Genomic DNA, 16,433 nt, shown 5'->3' on the forward strand with positions numbered 1-16,433 from the left:
GGTGATTCATTTGGAAATTTAAATCCAGGAGAAGTTAGTCCTTGGGACCGGCTGACAGAAAAACAAGGAAACAGCCTGTTCTGTAGGATTTTACCAGCCCCTCCCTGCTGACTCTCACCCTGGGCTGTGGCAGAAGGCATTCCCGTAACGGGGCTCTGGCATTCCCTGCACAATGTGCACAGTGTCTCGGATGAAGAGGTCAGTGTATAAGAATAAGGCATAGCACAAATTAGCTATTCTACAATCTGTGTGAGCACAAGGACTCCCAGTTCACATACATGCCAGGCTGATGAGGCAAAAGAAAGCTTATTAATAGCCCACAGAGTCCGGCAGATCCGTTGCATAATAAATGCAGATGAGCCTTTATAAAATAAGCAATGAGAAGCCCGTACAGCTGAATCAAACGCGTTCAGAATAAAAGGCGCAGACCACTAAATCACAGCAGCTACATGGGTCTACGGACAAGGGAGCACGTTCAGTTTCCATCCCAGGATTCAGATCTCCATCCAAACACAGAACAAACAAAACTCTACGAACTTTTCAGAAACTCTCATCAAGAGTACTACCCACTGTTGCTATTGGAAGATATCCCAGGGGTCTCTTACTGAGTGCCAGATACTGTGCTGAGGTGGAACCGTGTGTCCGCGGTTAATTCTGATACAGCAAACACAGTTGTGTCCATGTGGGACAGGAAGAAATTGAGTTTCAACACACAGCCATAGATGAAACATACCTATAAGCCACAGTATCTGAGAAATTTCTGACAAACGGAGCAGCACAAGTCTGATCCTGCTAACTAACCAGCATGTGAGCAACTTTTCCTGTCTAAGAAGTCTGGCATTCGGAATGACTTTGGCACTTGTGCACGTATGTGCCAAGGAATTTCAGCAAATAGTTTTCTGAAAGCACACAGCTCATTCAGTACTTGTGTATTTTTCTGCCTGAGAGAAGAAAATAGAATAACGAACGGACGCTGAATTTTTCTTGGTCCCTAACACCACAAAAAAAAAAAAAAGTAATATTCACTGAAAAATGACCTACAAGCCAGATTAGGAAAGATTTTAATAGTTCCAGATGTATTTCCTAGCTTTCTTTCCCCAGTGGCTCTATAATGAATGAGATACCTACAAAAAGTTTAACATTAACCTCAGTTTCACCTTCCTGTCTATTTCTAGGTTCTGGGAAAAGCAGAGGGAAGATTTCTTGAGCCTGGGGATGATTTTTTTGCATTTTGCTTGGCAATGTTAACTGATTCTGTTTACGGTCAATCACAGATTGATCTATTAATTTGTTTGTTTGTTTGTTTATAGCTCATCTACAGGAAGAAAGTGCCTATATCAAGAACTAGAAATAAGCACTCTAGACTTTTCCCATTTCAAGTCCTGAGCTGTTCCTGCTCATCAGAGTGAATAAAACACAATGAATAGGTAACAGATCGATATATTCAAGTCAGACCAGGGAATAAGGGCTATTTCCCTGTCTATCAGACAAGCCTCCTCGTCTTGGTACTGATTGAGACTTCTTAAATCTCACTTGCTGTCAGAGCAGAGAGGTTTTCTTCTTTTTTAGAAGCATTACTTATTTTTTACAGAGCATTTACAGAGTCTTGGGGGCAGGCGCTGAGCCGAAGAGATTTATCCTGGCTCTGCTGCCTTCACCAGAGCCTGATTTACTCCGCTGAGCATCTGTCCCACTCTCAGTTTCACCATAAAGGGGAGGAGATTTGGATCAGCCTTGCTGGACTCGCACACACTGATCAGCCAAGACACCCTTCCGACCAACACATCTAACCCTAATAAAAGAGAAAAATCTGTCATCTCTCTCCTGTAACACTGATTTAAGCGCTGCGAGAGAACTGCGGCGGCAAAGGGGGAGGGAGGAGAGAGGAGGAAAAAGCCAGCTCTCGCACGAGATAAAAGGGCTGAAACACAAGGACATTTGTACAGACTTACTGTTGCAAGCGAGGAAGGTGCCGTTCGATTCCATGGCTGCAAAACGAGCCGAGGTGCGGCCGCAGGAAGGGCGCCGGCAAACAGCTGTGCCCAGATGTTAGCGCCGGCCGGGGCTGGCAGCCAGACCCGCGAGGCTCCCCCTGCTCCCTCCTCCAGTAACCCCCAAACGTCAGCTCCCTTCGGCGAGGCCTGCTCCTTCCCCTTGGCTGGAGAGCCGTCTTCGCTATGACTCCTCATTTATTTCTCTCCCGCATCCGCACGCCGCCGCCTGCCCAACGCGTCGAGTGAGGCCAAGCGCCCAAGCCCCAGCGCCGGCCCTGGCTCCTCCCTGTGCAAGCTGGCCCTCTTCTCCGCGGGGCCAGCCTCCTGTTCCTGCTCCTGCTGGGGCTCCAAGCCGTGCCTCTGTTCCTGCTGCTGGCACAAACGCTTAAACATGCTCCGCTCCTTTCCGGCAAGGCTTCCAGAAGACGCCGAGCGCTCGAATCTGTCCCCGACCCAAGGGAAGGGCCGTACGACACGAGGCAGCACCTGGGGTTTAAAGGGCTTATTGGCACTGGTGGGGGCATATCTCACGACACAACGCAACAAAACAATGAGAAAAAACAACAAAACAGCTCAGAAGCTGCCAGCGGAGAAGCTGTAACCACAACCGCTCACAGCTTAAAGCAGACGAAAAGCTGCAAGCTTCACATTCGAGACAGCGAGGCAGAAAGCAGAAAAAACTCCTCGCTGCCCTGAGGCTTGTACCGAGCCGAGCTGTTTTCCTCTGCCCTGCCCCCTGCTCTTAAAATAGATTACATTTTTTTCCTTTTTAAAGGAGAAAAAGATGATGCTGTCGAGCAGGGAGGGGGAAAGAAAGGGAATCCACACTAGGAAAATAAAGTGTCCATCTAGTTGAGTGGCTGGGGGAGGTTTTTAATTATTTTGCTGTTGTTGTTTATTTTTATTTCTGGTTATTTAGGTGATCTTGATGCAATCAATGCAGCTGTCAGAGGATTCAAAGCCCTTGCTTCTCAGCAGCTGTGCGCACAGCAGCTCCAGTGACAGAAGGCAAAAGTCCCTCTCTGACAATGACAGCTCTGGGATGTACCTGGTGACAAATACTTTGGGACTAGGACTGTTTGCCCATCCCTGCCAGGAATCAAGCTGCTCCTTCAAGAGCTCAGACTTCACCTCCAGCTAATTTTATGCCCTCCAAATTGCCCTAATACAGCAAAACTCATCTGTGCTAGCACAAAGTATAAGAGCAAACAAGTGAGAAACTTTCTGAAGGACCCAGGAAGGAGCATCCCTTTTGCAAACCCGCAGAAAAAAAGGAGATGTTGGCTTGGACAGGGTCAAATTTTTTGGCAGTGAGGAAAGCAGGACAGCAGCCAGGGTGTCTCAAGAATCCTTGTAAAGCCTTAAAAGCCCCAAGGGAGGGGGGTTTCCAGAGGACACCACCAAAACCCATCACCCTATCAGCTGAAGGGGAAGCGACTGCTGGAAAGGCTGGTAGATGAGTCAGCCAGACTGGAAACTCCGGTAAAGCGGTGGTGATGGAGGTGTTATGGTTTTCAGAAGGGAGGAGAAGCAGAGAAGGGCAAACAATTTGAAAGCAGTGACAGGAAATAACATTATAGTCACTCCTCTACCCTTCTCTATATCACACCCTGTTGCATCTTCATGCTACCTAGCACAAGGCCTCACTTAAAGACATACCTGCCAGTCTCCCTGTGTCCCCTGTAGTAAAGTAAAGAGGTGTAAGCGAGCTGTTAGCCCCCAAAATGATGAGGACCACGATCTGGATAGTGCAGGGCACAGTGGCACCAAGATAGGACCATCAGCCCCCTGCAACACTGTGAACACCACCACGACTGCGTTGGCTTCCTCGGGCTGGACAGGGCACCCTCGAGTGGGACTGAGCTTCTCTGCCATCACACCTTGAGATTTGAAGGTGTGAGATTTGAAGGTGTGAGATTTGAGATTTGTTGATCCTCTGTGCCTACCGCTTTGGCAGCCCAACGCATCTGCCTGCGCTTCCTCCTTGCCATGCTGCCTTCTCCTTGATGAGAGCAAGTGGGAGCAGAAATAGTGCCTGTCAGGAGGATTCACAAAACTTTGTCCAACCTTGCACTTTTCTCTATTACGCTAACTCTTCCTGCTTCCATACCTGTCCAGAAGTATCACTGTTTTAGCTGCTTTGAGCACTGTGGCACCTTCCTGCCACCCTAAGCTTAAGCATCACCACTCCTAAATCCTTGACAGGCTTGATGTGTGCTCAGAGCACGCCTAGCACTTGCAGGCAGCCTTGCATTCCTGGCATTCATCAGAAAGTACAGCAGCTGCCATCAGAGCCAGTGAAACCCTGCAGCAAACACACCGAAGCTGAGATCATACAGCACGGGTCTCATCAGACCCTTTTTTCTCAAGGCAATAGTCTTTTTAGCTATATTTCTGCATGCATGCCATACGCACTTGATTTCCCATTCTTTTCCATTACTGAAACCAATATATGTGCAGAATAACAATTAAACCAAAATGACATGAGGAGTAATTGGGCTCCTGTAAGCTGCAGAAATCCTGAAACAGTATTCTAAGAATAAAAGAAAAATATAAGAATCCTATTTGAATCAAGTCCCTGGTCCCCAGTTTTTATCACAGCCCTCACTGTTTGCCTTCCTGGTTTGGGTTTTCGCTGATCCAAGAGACCCAAGGTGTTTAGGGGGATTGCCCTTTTCCTAGTTAAACCTGTATCACAGCTGAGTGGCAAGTTTAAAATTGGTGATTAAAAAAAAAAATCATCTGGAAGCCCTGACTGTTCCTGTATCTTCACTTATTTTTTAAAAGCTGTCTGAATTTCTGATTGCTTCTTCCCTGTTCTGAATATACCTCCTAAGCTCTATCCATCAGCATACCCATGAACGGTTCTGGGGCTCTTGATCTTCGAGATCAAACTGGGATTTAAAGGAGACAGTTCAGTATGATTAAAATTAAACATCACTCCTCTGTGCGTGTTGTCTCCACTCACAGCAACAATCCTGCTGCTAAGGGCCAAAGTTAAATAAATACAATATATTCTGAGTAGATCAGTCATGGCATCTGTAAAGTTGCATTTCAATGCCTTTTATAGTCACCGAAGGTTTGTCACTTTAAAAATTAACCTTTACAGTGAAATAACAACAGCACCATAAAATCTTTTTTTTTAATTTATTTTTTATTTTATTTTTTATTGCAGGGCAACTGAACAAAGTGATTGCATACTTTCTGCCCATGACGACTTAGCCCTATTTATCACTTAATAAAATTTCTTCCTCCGGGATTTTACAGCAGGTGAGTTAACGTGCTCAGATCATTTTGCTGGAGGAACACACCTTTTCCTGCAACGAGGCCAAAACCTAACAGAAAAACCTGTTTTCCTGAATTCCACAAGTACATGATAGATTACATCGAGGGCTGGATTTATTCTCTCTGGACCCCTGTGGGCACCACCTACAAGCAGTGACTTTACCACCAAGCCCAGCTTGGTGTCTCCCAGCTTTCTGCACGCTGCAGGTTATTATATTTAATGGCTCTCCGAGACTTGGGAAGCTGCTTTATTTCCCTGCCTTTGTTGTCATGGATTTTAATCCCCAAACCACCCTGCCAGGCTGGAGATGAATGTGAGGAATTTCCGTCGTAGGCATCTCCTGTCCTCCTCCTTTCTGCCCTTCTTTGGAGTCAGGATCCTGGTTGACAGCGGCTGTACCTGGACTTAAGTTCCTTCTTGCTCCCTTCCCAAAAGGCAAAGTTGGGATTAAAAAAAAAGTTGAATGCCACTAAAAATTAAAGTGATAGGATAAGGGCATGTAAATCGAGGAGAGGAGCAGGTGGTTGCTGTCGGTCTCCTTGGCCTCAATGCACAGGGTACGTCCTCCTTGTTTGAACAGGTAGGAGATATATGATGGGACAGAATAATGCATTAAAGGGAATATCTAGAAATGCCCAGGTGAGGGAGGGGATAGGAAAGGACCCAAATTCTGCATCACAAAATTTTCTCCAGGGCAGAAAGAAACCTAGCCACAGCAATGACTCAAGAAATGAGCAACCTGTTATTTTTTTGTTCCCTTCTGCTCAGTCCTTCCCCGCCAAGCCAAACAGTCCTTTGACACTGGCACAGCTCCTCCATCCTTCTCCAGCCCTTCCCTTGGCCACAGACAAAGGCTTTCAGGGCTGGAGGAGGAAAAAGGACTCCCAGTTTTCAATCCCATCTGAAAGGGGTGGGGGCAGGATGCATTTCTGGAGCAGGAATCCTTGAACGGGAAGAGGCCAGGGATGCTGTGAGATCCTCCTTGGGGCTTCTCTGCTCTTAGGGTAGGGAAATGAGGTTCCCGGGAGAAGAGGAGAGGGCAAAATCTCAATACATGCCTCATGCATCTGGACTACCACAAAAGGTTTTTTCCAAACCCCAAGTTTCAGGCTTGCACTGATGACAATTCTGGTATCCTCTGGCTCCTGGTTACAGGCTTCACAAAGCCCATTTTCCTTCGCAGCCCCTTAAATTTGGCTCATCCACAGCCCAGACTCAGGCTGAAGGACCTCCTAGCACAGACAGCAGGCACAGAGCCACACTCAGGCCCTGGCTGCGGCTGGTGAAGACAGGCCTTTCTTTGCACCAGTGCATCTTCCAGCCACAGGGACTCAAAGCAAACAGCAATTATGTTTCAGACGAGTAGAAGAACCTTCTATGACCACCCTGCTCTTTTCTTGTCCATGCCATCATTTTCTGAGCTCACCAAGAAGCAGTGAGGACATTTCAAGGCCTGGGGACACGCCACAGAGTTGGCACAGCCTTCCCAAAACAAAGCTGCCACTGTTTAAAGAGTCCAAAGTCTGGGACATGATATTTTAATGAGGGGCAAGTCCTGAACCCAGGACACACCTTGATTAACCCCCTTGTTCTCTCTCACTGTGTGAACAAGCGCAGAAGGAGTTCAATGGCAGCAAGGCCGGGTGAGGACCCGGCCGCCACCTCCAGCCCAGCCTCTGACCCGTCCACACGCAGCAGTGCTGCGATGACAGCTGAACAGGAGCTCCCTTTCCTCACACGCACACTCCTACACCCCTTTTCAGTCTCCTTTATTTGTGCACACACAGCCCAGCCCAGGCAGCGGTGAGCATTTGCAGAGTTCAAAGCCAAAAATGTTCACAGGGTTCAATCCAACGGGGAACCCAAAGCAAAGCAGTTCACCTGCGTGCGCTTTGAAAGCATGACTCAAGTGTTTGTTTAATTGCACACGGTGGAAGGAGTAGTTTTTAATCTCAGAGGAATGCTACACAGCCCGGTCACCAAGTATTTCCTATGGAGAAGATACCTCCTGGCTCCCTCAGCCTTTCAGACTCGCACACACACCCTCCTCATCACAGAAATGTTCCCAACAGCCTCTCCCAAAGATAACAGCAAGGTGCTTTGTTTGCTTTGCAGCAAGGACTCGGGATTTCTGCTGCTGTGACAAGACAGGACTGTAAGAAGCATTTGGGGTCATACGCCCGGCAGGGAGCTGTGGTAGCTACGTGTTATTTTTTTGTCAGCAGAATTACTGGAACCAGCACAAAGGAAAATGTTATATTAGAGGTCATGTCAGCGCCAAAGTGGGACCTGAATTTTTCAGACACTTCTGTTATGGTCTGTACTGTTCTTTTTCCTGTCTCTTCCCGGTCTGTTTACTGGTTTAGGCCATCATATTTGATTTTTAGATGGGGTGCCTTACCATCCTCAGATCAGGTGGTCACTCTACATCCAACTGTCATGTAAATAAGCCAATAATGGACAGTAAAATGCAATATTTTCACATGCCTTCTTACATTTTGGGAACTGCTTGGGGTTGTTATTAAATAGGCTATGTATTAGTTTGGGAGGTCAACTCCAGTCACCCCGATGACTCACATTTTGCTATGGTGTCATCACTCTTTTGTTATCAGCGCTGTCTTTCTTTAGGAGTTCCTTCCGATAATGTGTTGCATTCCCTGCCTGTGCAAGATCTGGTGTTCAAAGGACTGGTCCTGCAGCTCAGTCTGCTCCACCCCATGTTTACCCATTGGCAGGTTTTCCCAACACTGCCAGGTCTCTGGCAGCTGCTGGTCCTGCACCCTAGGGGAAACACACTGCAGTGTTGGGGCAGAGCAGCCTCACGGCTCAGAAGGAGCTGTCAGAGCTCTGCCCCTTTGGAAATCAAGTTCCCTTTGGAGATAATTTGGAAAAAGCTCAGAAATGGGATTTATAGCACTGTAACAACAGTGAGATTATTGGGTTTGTGGGGGACTCATTGGACACAGTAATTCACTGTAGTTTATAAGCTAGACTGAACTGTAATGAGCACAGTGCAATGCCTTAAAGTTCACAGAATGGGTAGGGCAGCCAGATTCCTCGCTTATCACCATGAACAGCTTTGCCAAAACATCTTCAGACAGAACGATGTTGATGCATTTAAGCCAGTTATTGCAACAGTTACTCCCATTCACGAGAGCAGTATGTGGCCACAGGAAAACGAAGCTACAGATGCTGGGATGTGTTATGCTAAATCTGTTGCTGGCATAATCCCATACGAGTCCCATTAAAATTAATGAGGTGCTTCTGCTTGAGCAGAAAATAAATTTGACTTTCTAAACTAGAAATATGCCTACCAGACTCTGTATAACTTAAGGTTTTGGAGGAGTTTCCCCCCCATTTTGTACAAGTAAGCAGAACCAGCTCTAACCACCAAATAAAGCAATAAAATATTCAAAGGATTTGTCTATTACTCTGTTGGTCACAATTAAAGACTTAAAAGAGTTACTAGCTCAGCATAACTCACATTGATTTCAGACTAGAAAATGGTGTGAATATGGAGGAAGAATGGAGTTTATACATGAAATTTGGGGATAATAAACCTGGATTTCTCTTAGTGTTTCCAAGCCACTCATTATAACTCCAGGAATTTAAGGAGACACTTAAATAGTCCTACCTCTGCACAATAGCACTAGGTATGATTTAGACGTGTCACTAATTTTGCCTTAGGGCTAATCTTGTGTTGAATTTTTTATTTTGTATTTCTTTAACTAATTTGTTTCACTACAAGACAGATTTTTAAGTGTCTGAGGGTCACTTCTGTGCATTTCTATGTTTTAACAAATCTATGTTTAAGTGAGCCCTCTAATGTTGAATTCCCAGACTTTAAATATTTTGATTCTGGGATAATGACAACATCTTTACTAGAGAGCTGTACAGAAAAGTATGTTTAGTCTTAAACACCTATAAGCAAGATTTTTTTTTGGAGAGGAGACCCCACAGAATTTCAAAACCTCATCTATCCTCATCTAAACCTCATCTATCGAAACCTCATCTATTAACAGTGAATGGAAAGCTCAAAGAAAATGTCATGTATACATTTCATCATCTTCTCAGTTCAGTGCATCAGTAAACAGTAAAAGTCAGCCACACAATACTAGAGAACTATGTATGTTTTCTAACTCTCTGAGTCAGTTAGTGAATCTGACCATTGATATGAAGTTAATGTTGCGTGAATGAGAAACAATAACCTAACTGGGGAACCTGGTAATGTACTATACATACTGGTATGAAAAGGTTTCTTGTCATGATTATTGCTGTTAGGAAAAAAAGAACAGCAGGAGTCTGGCCCCAGGGTCCTGCCACTTTCATCCATTATGGACTCCTTCAAACACATCACAGGTTACAATTTACAACGGAGCTGGGACAGTGAGCTTCACAACCACTAATGTCCAGGTTACAAAGCACATTTCTAGCCTTAAAAGACCACAGTCATGAGGCCAAGTCATCTGCTGCCAGGAATGCTTGACGCACAGCTCTTCTTTCTTACACCATTGCCTCTTTACAACCAATAGCACTGGGGTATACAAGTTAGGTATGGAGGAAGGTTGATGATTAATGTTATAATTGTCCCTTTTAATATACTTCAGCTATCAGCTTAATACTCTGTAACTGGGATAATCACAATAATAAAATGCAATTGTTCATATCATTGCCTAATTACAGCTTTTTTTCAGTGTAGCAAGTTTACATGAATTTTAAATGCATGGAAAATATGGAAAGTCTGAGTTACACCTACATTTTAGAAAATCCTGCTATGTAGAAGTTTAAACCTCACATGAGGATCTTGTGATTCCACAGTGTGCAACACTGGTAATCGGTGATGTTACAAGTAAGGCATTTCTACTTCTGGTCCCAAAGAGTTAAAACTAGAATTCCCACAAGTTCAGTGACATCAGACTTCCCTCCATCTCCATCTGAAAAATTCATGCAGAGTATGAAAATGTTCTTGAATATGAATTGCTAGTATCTCCTGAGCAGATGTTTACACAGAAGGTGTAAGAGGAATTCCTGTGTCTCCCAGAGTCCTAATGAACGGCCAACATGTTTGGTGTTAATTCATAGCTAGCTTTGTTTCTTGAAAAGCCAGCAATAAATAGACAAGAAAGACACATACTGAAATCTTTTTTGGGGGGGGGAAAAAATCAGCCTAGGTTACAATTTATTACTAGATTAATTTTTAGATTAGCTTATTTCCCAAATGAATAAAAGGATGAACTTGTAAAATCCTATTGAGTTAATTCAAAAAGAGCATTCACACCTTCTAATTTAGCTTCTTTTTGTACCTAGTTTCAATTCATAACATGAAAGTTAGGAGCACGATTCAACAAACTGTCAGTGAAGAGAGAGAGGAGCCTTTGAAAAGGATGAAGAGGACCAAATTAAGATGCTGAAGGACCTCAAAACAGGCAGGGCAAACACCCTCCAGAGATGTAGCGTTGTAAGCCTGAGATCACATGCTGTATCTTTATTATAAAGGGAATAATGAGCCTTTGCTTTATGTGCCAAGTAAAATTCAAGTTTAAATATATACAGGTGGAACTGTTACATTCAAAAACATGTACTTATACTCCTCACAGAATCAAATGCAGCCGTCCTCTGGCTGGTGGTATTATTTGGATTCTTGGAAAAAAAAAAAAAAAAAAAACCACCAGGAGGATAACAGGATGCATAAAGACCTACAAAAGCTGCCCATTGAGGAAGTTTTTTTTTTTTTTTTTTGATTTTTGGTGCCTCCTCCTTAGTTCTGCAAGCCTGGTGTAGTCAAAGCAAAGAGGCTGAATGACTCATTTCCTTCCTGCTCCTGCTGCAGGGCACCCAAATCAGAAAAGCATTTAAACGGCCTCGCATCCCCTCCAATTGTAGGAGGCCTAGTTTGTGCAACTGCATGCAGACGTGCCTGTGGGAACAATACAAGGAAGCTAAAACACGGAGCTATCAGATTGCTATTAATATATACCAGTGAGATCCCAGCTCAGAGCTTGTGGTCTGTGTAAGAGCTGGAGAAGAAATCCTGAAGCTTGGTCTGGGTCTTGCCTTTGGGTTCGTAGCACCTGAGGCACCTCTCTAAGCTTAGCTTCGGGGCTTCCCTTATCCACCTAGTTCAAATAAAGCTACGCCTATGCCCACCGGGTGATCCTTTAATCCTGAAAACTTCACCCTCTCAAGTCTCTCTGGCAACTCGACTGGTGGAGCAGAAGGTGGGAATTCCCACAGAGGTTGATTTTTCTGCAGTAACTGTACTCATAGCTGACACATTCCTGCTTGTATCTGTGGTGGATCTCCTTTCTGTTTAGATCAAAGGTAAAACGGGTTGCTCAGCCAAAGCAGGAGACAACCCAACAAACCAGCTTTGGCTGCTTATTGAACTGTTTCACTTAAAAGTGTTGCAATGGTGGTGTCTCAGCACAAGAACATGCCAGTTGGACATGACAAGGCACGTTCTCATTGTTTCACATCATATAGCCTTCAACCCCAATGAGGGTTGAAGCAGACCTGCTGCTTTTAATTGCTTTTAATTGCAAGGTGCCAGCTGCAGCCCAGGTTAAAATGAGCTTTTGAAGGGTTTTGCTCACTTTCTAATGCATCAGGGATAATTCTGGCCTGAACTTTGGACATACAAGGCTGTATATTTTTAAAGCAATGCGCAATTAAAGAAAAATCACCTTTTCTGCTGAATATCAAAAACACCAAAAATACAAGCATTTCTTCTTGACTAGGAAACTGGTTGCTTTCAGGTCAAAATTAGCACTTTAAGTCCATGCTAAAATGTAGCACTGAGGGTCAGGCCATATTTTGGTTGTTAACATGTCACTGATGCTCTCAGGGTGCTCCTGTGCTCCTTGAAATTTATGATTTTAAAAGCAGTATTTGGGTGCCTAAAATCTGAAGTCTTAGTGTCATTTCGGGTGCAGTGGGATGTCCCATCTGCTCCAGAAGGCTGTCAATCCCCAACAGATGTTGTGTCAATGTCTGCCACTCCCTGGCAAGCGTATTATTTATCCTTGGGCGTCTTACATGACAGGCACCTAAATGTAGACAATTGTAGGTAGCACTGTCCTAGAAGTAAAAGCTTCCCTTGGACCTTTCCTTGCCTAGAACAGTAAGGAAGATCCCATGTTAGAAATAAGCCTTGAAATGTTAAGAGCTCATATAACTAGCTCCTAGAATATCCAAGAAAATCCAGAAATCCAAGCCTCTTCCTTTGCATTTCCACCACTAGGGCCAGATTGCAACAGCCGTGAGCCGTCAGGCTGTTCCTATGGAAGACAGCAGTCACTGACCTCTCTCCAACAGCATAGCCTATGTCTTCTACTTTCACTCCAGTTCTTTGCAGCAGGAGACATTGTGTTGCCTATGACCAATTTACTTACCTCCCATCCAACCCTCGTAAGGGTTCTGGAGATGGCTCTGGTGGTCCCATGTTGTGAATGGTTGTCCCAAAGTGAACGGCTGCCTTGAGATGATCTCTTCAGACTAAGACATGATGTTCTTGTTCAGACCTAACCCAGCAGGCCTTCTGGGTCATTTGTGTGTGCCTGAGTCCCTGAGGATAATGGCATATGAATGCATTTAAGCCTACATCGTTCACCACCCCAAAGCACCACAAGCCAGGAAAGATACAGTTTGAGGTTTGGCCTAAATTAGTAGGTTTCAGGGAGGTGAAAATAATGCAAAGGTAAAATTTAAAAAGCACTTCTCCTGAGTTTCACTTTAGAAATTTCCTTCTCACCTGGCCTGACATCCCTATAAGCTTCATTGCTGGTGCTCTCGAGTGCCTGCTTCTAGCCCCTAATGTGTCTACCAAGAAGGAACACTGGATTCAACAGTTTATGCTAAATGTGAGCTGTTTGAATCTGAGCCTGTCAGGATTTACATCTACTTCAAAAACATTTTGCTTATACTCTTATTAAAGCAGAACCAAGAGCTAAGGACAAATTCAGATGAAAAATCCTAACTGTAGGGGTGTTTGGGTTTCTTTTAATTCTGAATTAGGCAGCAGATCCTCATTATACCTTGCTGTATTGGAGGTGTATGGTGGGTCTTTTCCATCTTCTGCTCCAAACATGCAGACCTCATCCCACTGTTTACCAGGGCAGGGTCTTGCTCAGCACATTTTCAAATTACAGATGTCTAGAGTACAGACAGGCATGGAGGAATAATTTGTATTTTTCTCTTTAATTAATCCACCAATGCACAAACCAAAGAAGCAGAGGAACATCTGCAAATGCATCGTGTCTGAAAGCTTGCTAGCAGGAGGCTAAGAAAAATCTTACCAGGTAAAGGTAAGACAAATGTTTTCAGATTACTTGTGCAAAAAATTTCAAGACAAGGAGGGAAAGCTTGGTAAAAGATCAAGACACTGGGACAGCAAGAGACACACCCAAGCCATGGTTTTCTACGAGCCATGGCTTGACTGAATGAGCCTGGCCAGATGAGTCACAAAGGGGTAAAAAGTTGTGCTGTGATCTCACGTGGGTGCTCCGAAGGGTAGGGAGAAGAATAGAAGGAACAGACATAAATGTTCTCCTCTTCCAAGGTTTCTTTGCATCTATAGAAATCCTGGCTGATGGAAAGGATTTTCAGGAAGGAAAAGGAGAATCTTCAAAGGGAACTCAAGCCCAGAAGGGAATCAAAGGAAGAAAGAAACACATTTCATACTAATAAATGTCAACTAGTGGGTTATTCTCAGGAGTGTAAATTAGCTGTTGTGGAGTTCTGCCATGCTGTACTAGATCAGTTCCAGGACAGAAGAGGCTCACACAAAGCTAGCCCATGTATGTCTGTGCAATTCCAGAATCTGCAGTGTAGTTATGGGGTGCAGACATATCCCTAGTGATGTTCCTGAAGCGTGGAAGAACTCTACTAAGCATCAGTTGAATCTTGTTGTACCTGAAAAGTCTTTGAGATCTGACAGATCAACTCTGGTCCATCTCCATGTAGATGATGTGCCAAGAAATTGATTAATTTATCAGTCCTAGCAATGAGAAGATCCTTTTAATGACCACACAAAAGAACCTTCCTTTGGGGAACAAAGGCACATTTGGAACCAGAAGCCAGAATTTGGGTGGTAAATTTATCTATTAGCTTTCATAGACTCTTTGCAAATAATCAATGGACCCCCAGCTATTCATGGGGCACAGAATGAAGCCCACTAATTTTAACAAAACACATTACTGGGTAAACTGTTTGGACTTAAATGTAATAATTTGTGACAAAAAAGGTCACACTGTAGTCAAGTGATTCTCTCTGAGCCCAGGGACCTGTGAATGTGGAATATGAGCCCCTTGTTCTGCTCTGCTTGAGAGTCCAGTGTCACCCCAGCACTGCACACTCCAGCTGGATCCCTGCATAGAGGCGTAGCCCATTTCCAGCTTAATTAGAGAGTGATGTATCTGCCCAGACACTGTCAGAAAGGAATGACTGACTCCTTTGTGTATGCATTTTCCACATGCTTCTCCTACATGTTGGGTGTGTCTGGTTTGTAAAACCCCGTGTGGCTTGAGTGAAATTACAGCGTAAGTATTCCGGCATAAGGATAGCAATAGCCACAGACGTGTTAGTAAAGGACAGACTTGTAGATACATGGGAGAGGTGTGGGAAACAGAGAAAAGCTCAAAGTCGAGAAAGGTGTAAACAGGAAGCAAGTGAAAGGGCTGACTCACGTCGGGAGACAGCCACAAAATAACATCACACAAGATGTTACGGGAGAAAATTATGGAAAGAATATCCAGGTGGAACTGCCAGTTGCAGGTTATTTCAAACTGCCTGAAAGAGAATTGCAGATGATCTAAGTATGGCCAGCAAGGCAAGACCTGTAAGAAATGGATGGTCTTTAAACTAACTAGGACATCAGAAGAAGAACAAACAAACAAACAAAAACCCAGCTTCGACAGGACAAGGAAGCAGTGCAATGAAAGAAGCCAGCTTTCAGAAGCTGAGCGGTTTGGCATTTTTCACCTGAAACTGAAAGGTTATTTTTACATCCTCCACGTCTGCAAGATTTACTTGGTTTTTAAAGTCAGACTGTTGGTGCTGGTTTTAGTTCACCTTCAAGATACTCATGGTAACATGCAAAGGAGACCTGCATTCCAGTGATACCTGTTTGGAGGCATTTGGCTCTGCAATAATTATGGGATAATATATAGCTGTCATATATAGTTTTGCCAGTGTAGAGAATAAACACAGAATTACCCAATACGAATATGCCAGATTGAGACAGAAGTATTTTTACCTGCTCAGTACAGAACAGAGATTAAGTACAGTATTTTTAAAGGCTTTCTTGGATACATAGAAACCTTAACAAGACCACTGGAGGGCAGCAATGTCAAAGTGAATCATTCATCAGAGTACTTCAGGAACTGTTTCGTAAAGGCCCCAAACCCAAGGAGACCTTAATAAACGAAAAGAAATAATTGGAAATCATTTTTTTTTTTTTGTTACCCAGATGACAGTATGCAAAATGGGGCAATTCTTCCCGTGCAAAAGATAGTACTGCAATATCATTTCTCGTACTTTCCCATATCTAAAAAATTCCACCTGCAGCCTGTATGACTTGTCTTGTTTTCAGAAAATCCTGAAAACATCCAAACAGTTGAACTTTTAAGGGTCCTGGTGGAATAACAAGAATATGTGGGGACCACCTGGGGACTTTGAACAAAATAAATATAAAAAAGCAATATGATCCTGACAAGACACCAAGACTACTTTTAAGGGTGGAATAATCCAGTACTTATGGTTCCTCGAAGATCTATGACTTAGGCTCTGTCTACCTTAGAAAGAAGTATGGTGCAAAAGAGGCAGAACCACAGTGCAAAAAAGTTGGTGCTCAGGAGATGATATCCACTCTATATCAGTTTGCGGATGTTTTACTTAAGATTAACTTTAGCCTGGCCCTGTAGATTAAGCACTCATTAGCTGATAAGCACATGAGGTGAACACCTGGAGAATTTAGTTTCAGATTAGTTTCCTATTAGAGAAATGCCATTGTGCTCCACACTGCATACAGAAGCATATAAACCAGAAGTTTTCTGGTGGACAAAAGTCTCAACATGAGCCAGCAGCGTGCACTTGCAGCCCAGAAGGCCAACTGCATCCTGGGCTGCATCAAAAGATGTGTGACCAGTAGGTTGAGG

At 44.1% G+C, this 16,433-nt stretch overlaps 1 protein-coding gene across 1 annotated transcript in view; it reads right to left on the bottom strand.

The window, feature by feature from the left end:
* The window catches only part of PLCD1 (phospholipase C delta 1), a 54,549-nt gene extending 52,011 nt beyond the window's left edge, over positions 1-2,538 (bottom strand). Inside the window, exon 1 of the mRNA XM_035554289.2 lies at positions 1,953-2,538. Within this exon, the coding sequence (XP_035410182.1) occupies positions 1,953-1,986 (34 nt within the window). The 5' untranslated portion in view covers positions 1,987-2,538. The remainder of the gene's footprint in view (positions 1-1,952) is intronic.
* Between the last annotated feature and the right edge of the window lie 13,895 nt (positions 2,539-16,433).

The sequence above is a fragment of the Cygnus atratus genome, chromosome 2 (assembly GCF_013377495.2).
Source record: "Cygnus atratus isolate AKBS03 ecotype Queensland, Australia chromosome 2, CAtr_DNAZoo_HiC_assembly, whole genome shotgun sequence".
Taxonomy (NCBI): Eukaryota; Metazoa; Chordata; class Aves; order Anseriformes; family Anatidae; genus Cygnus; species Cygnus atratus.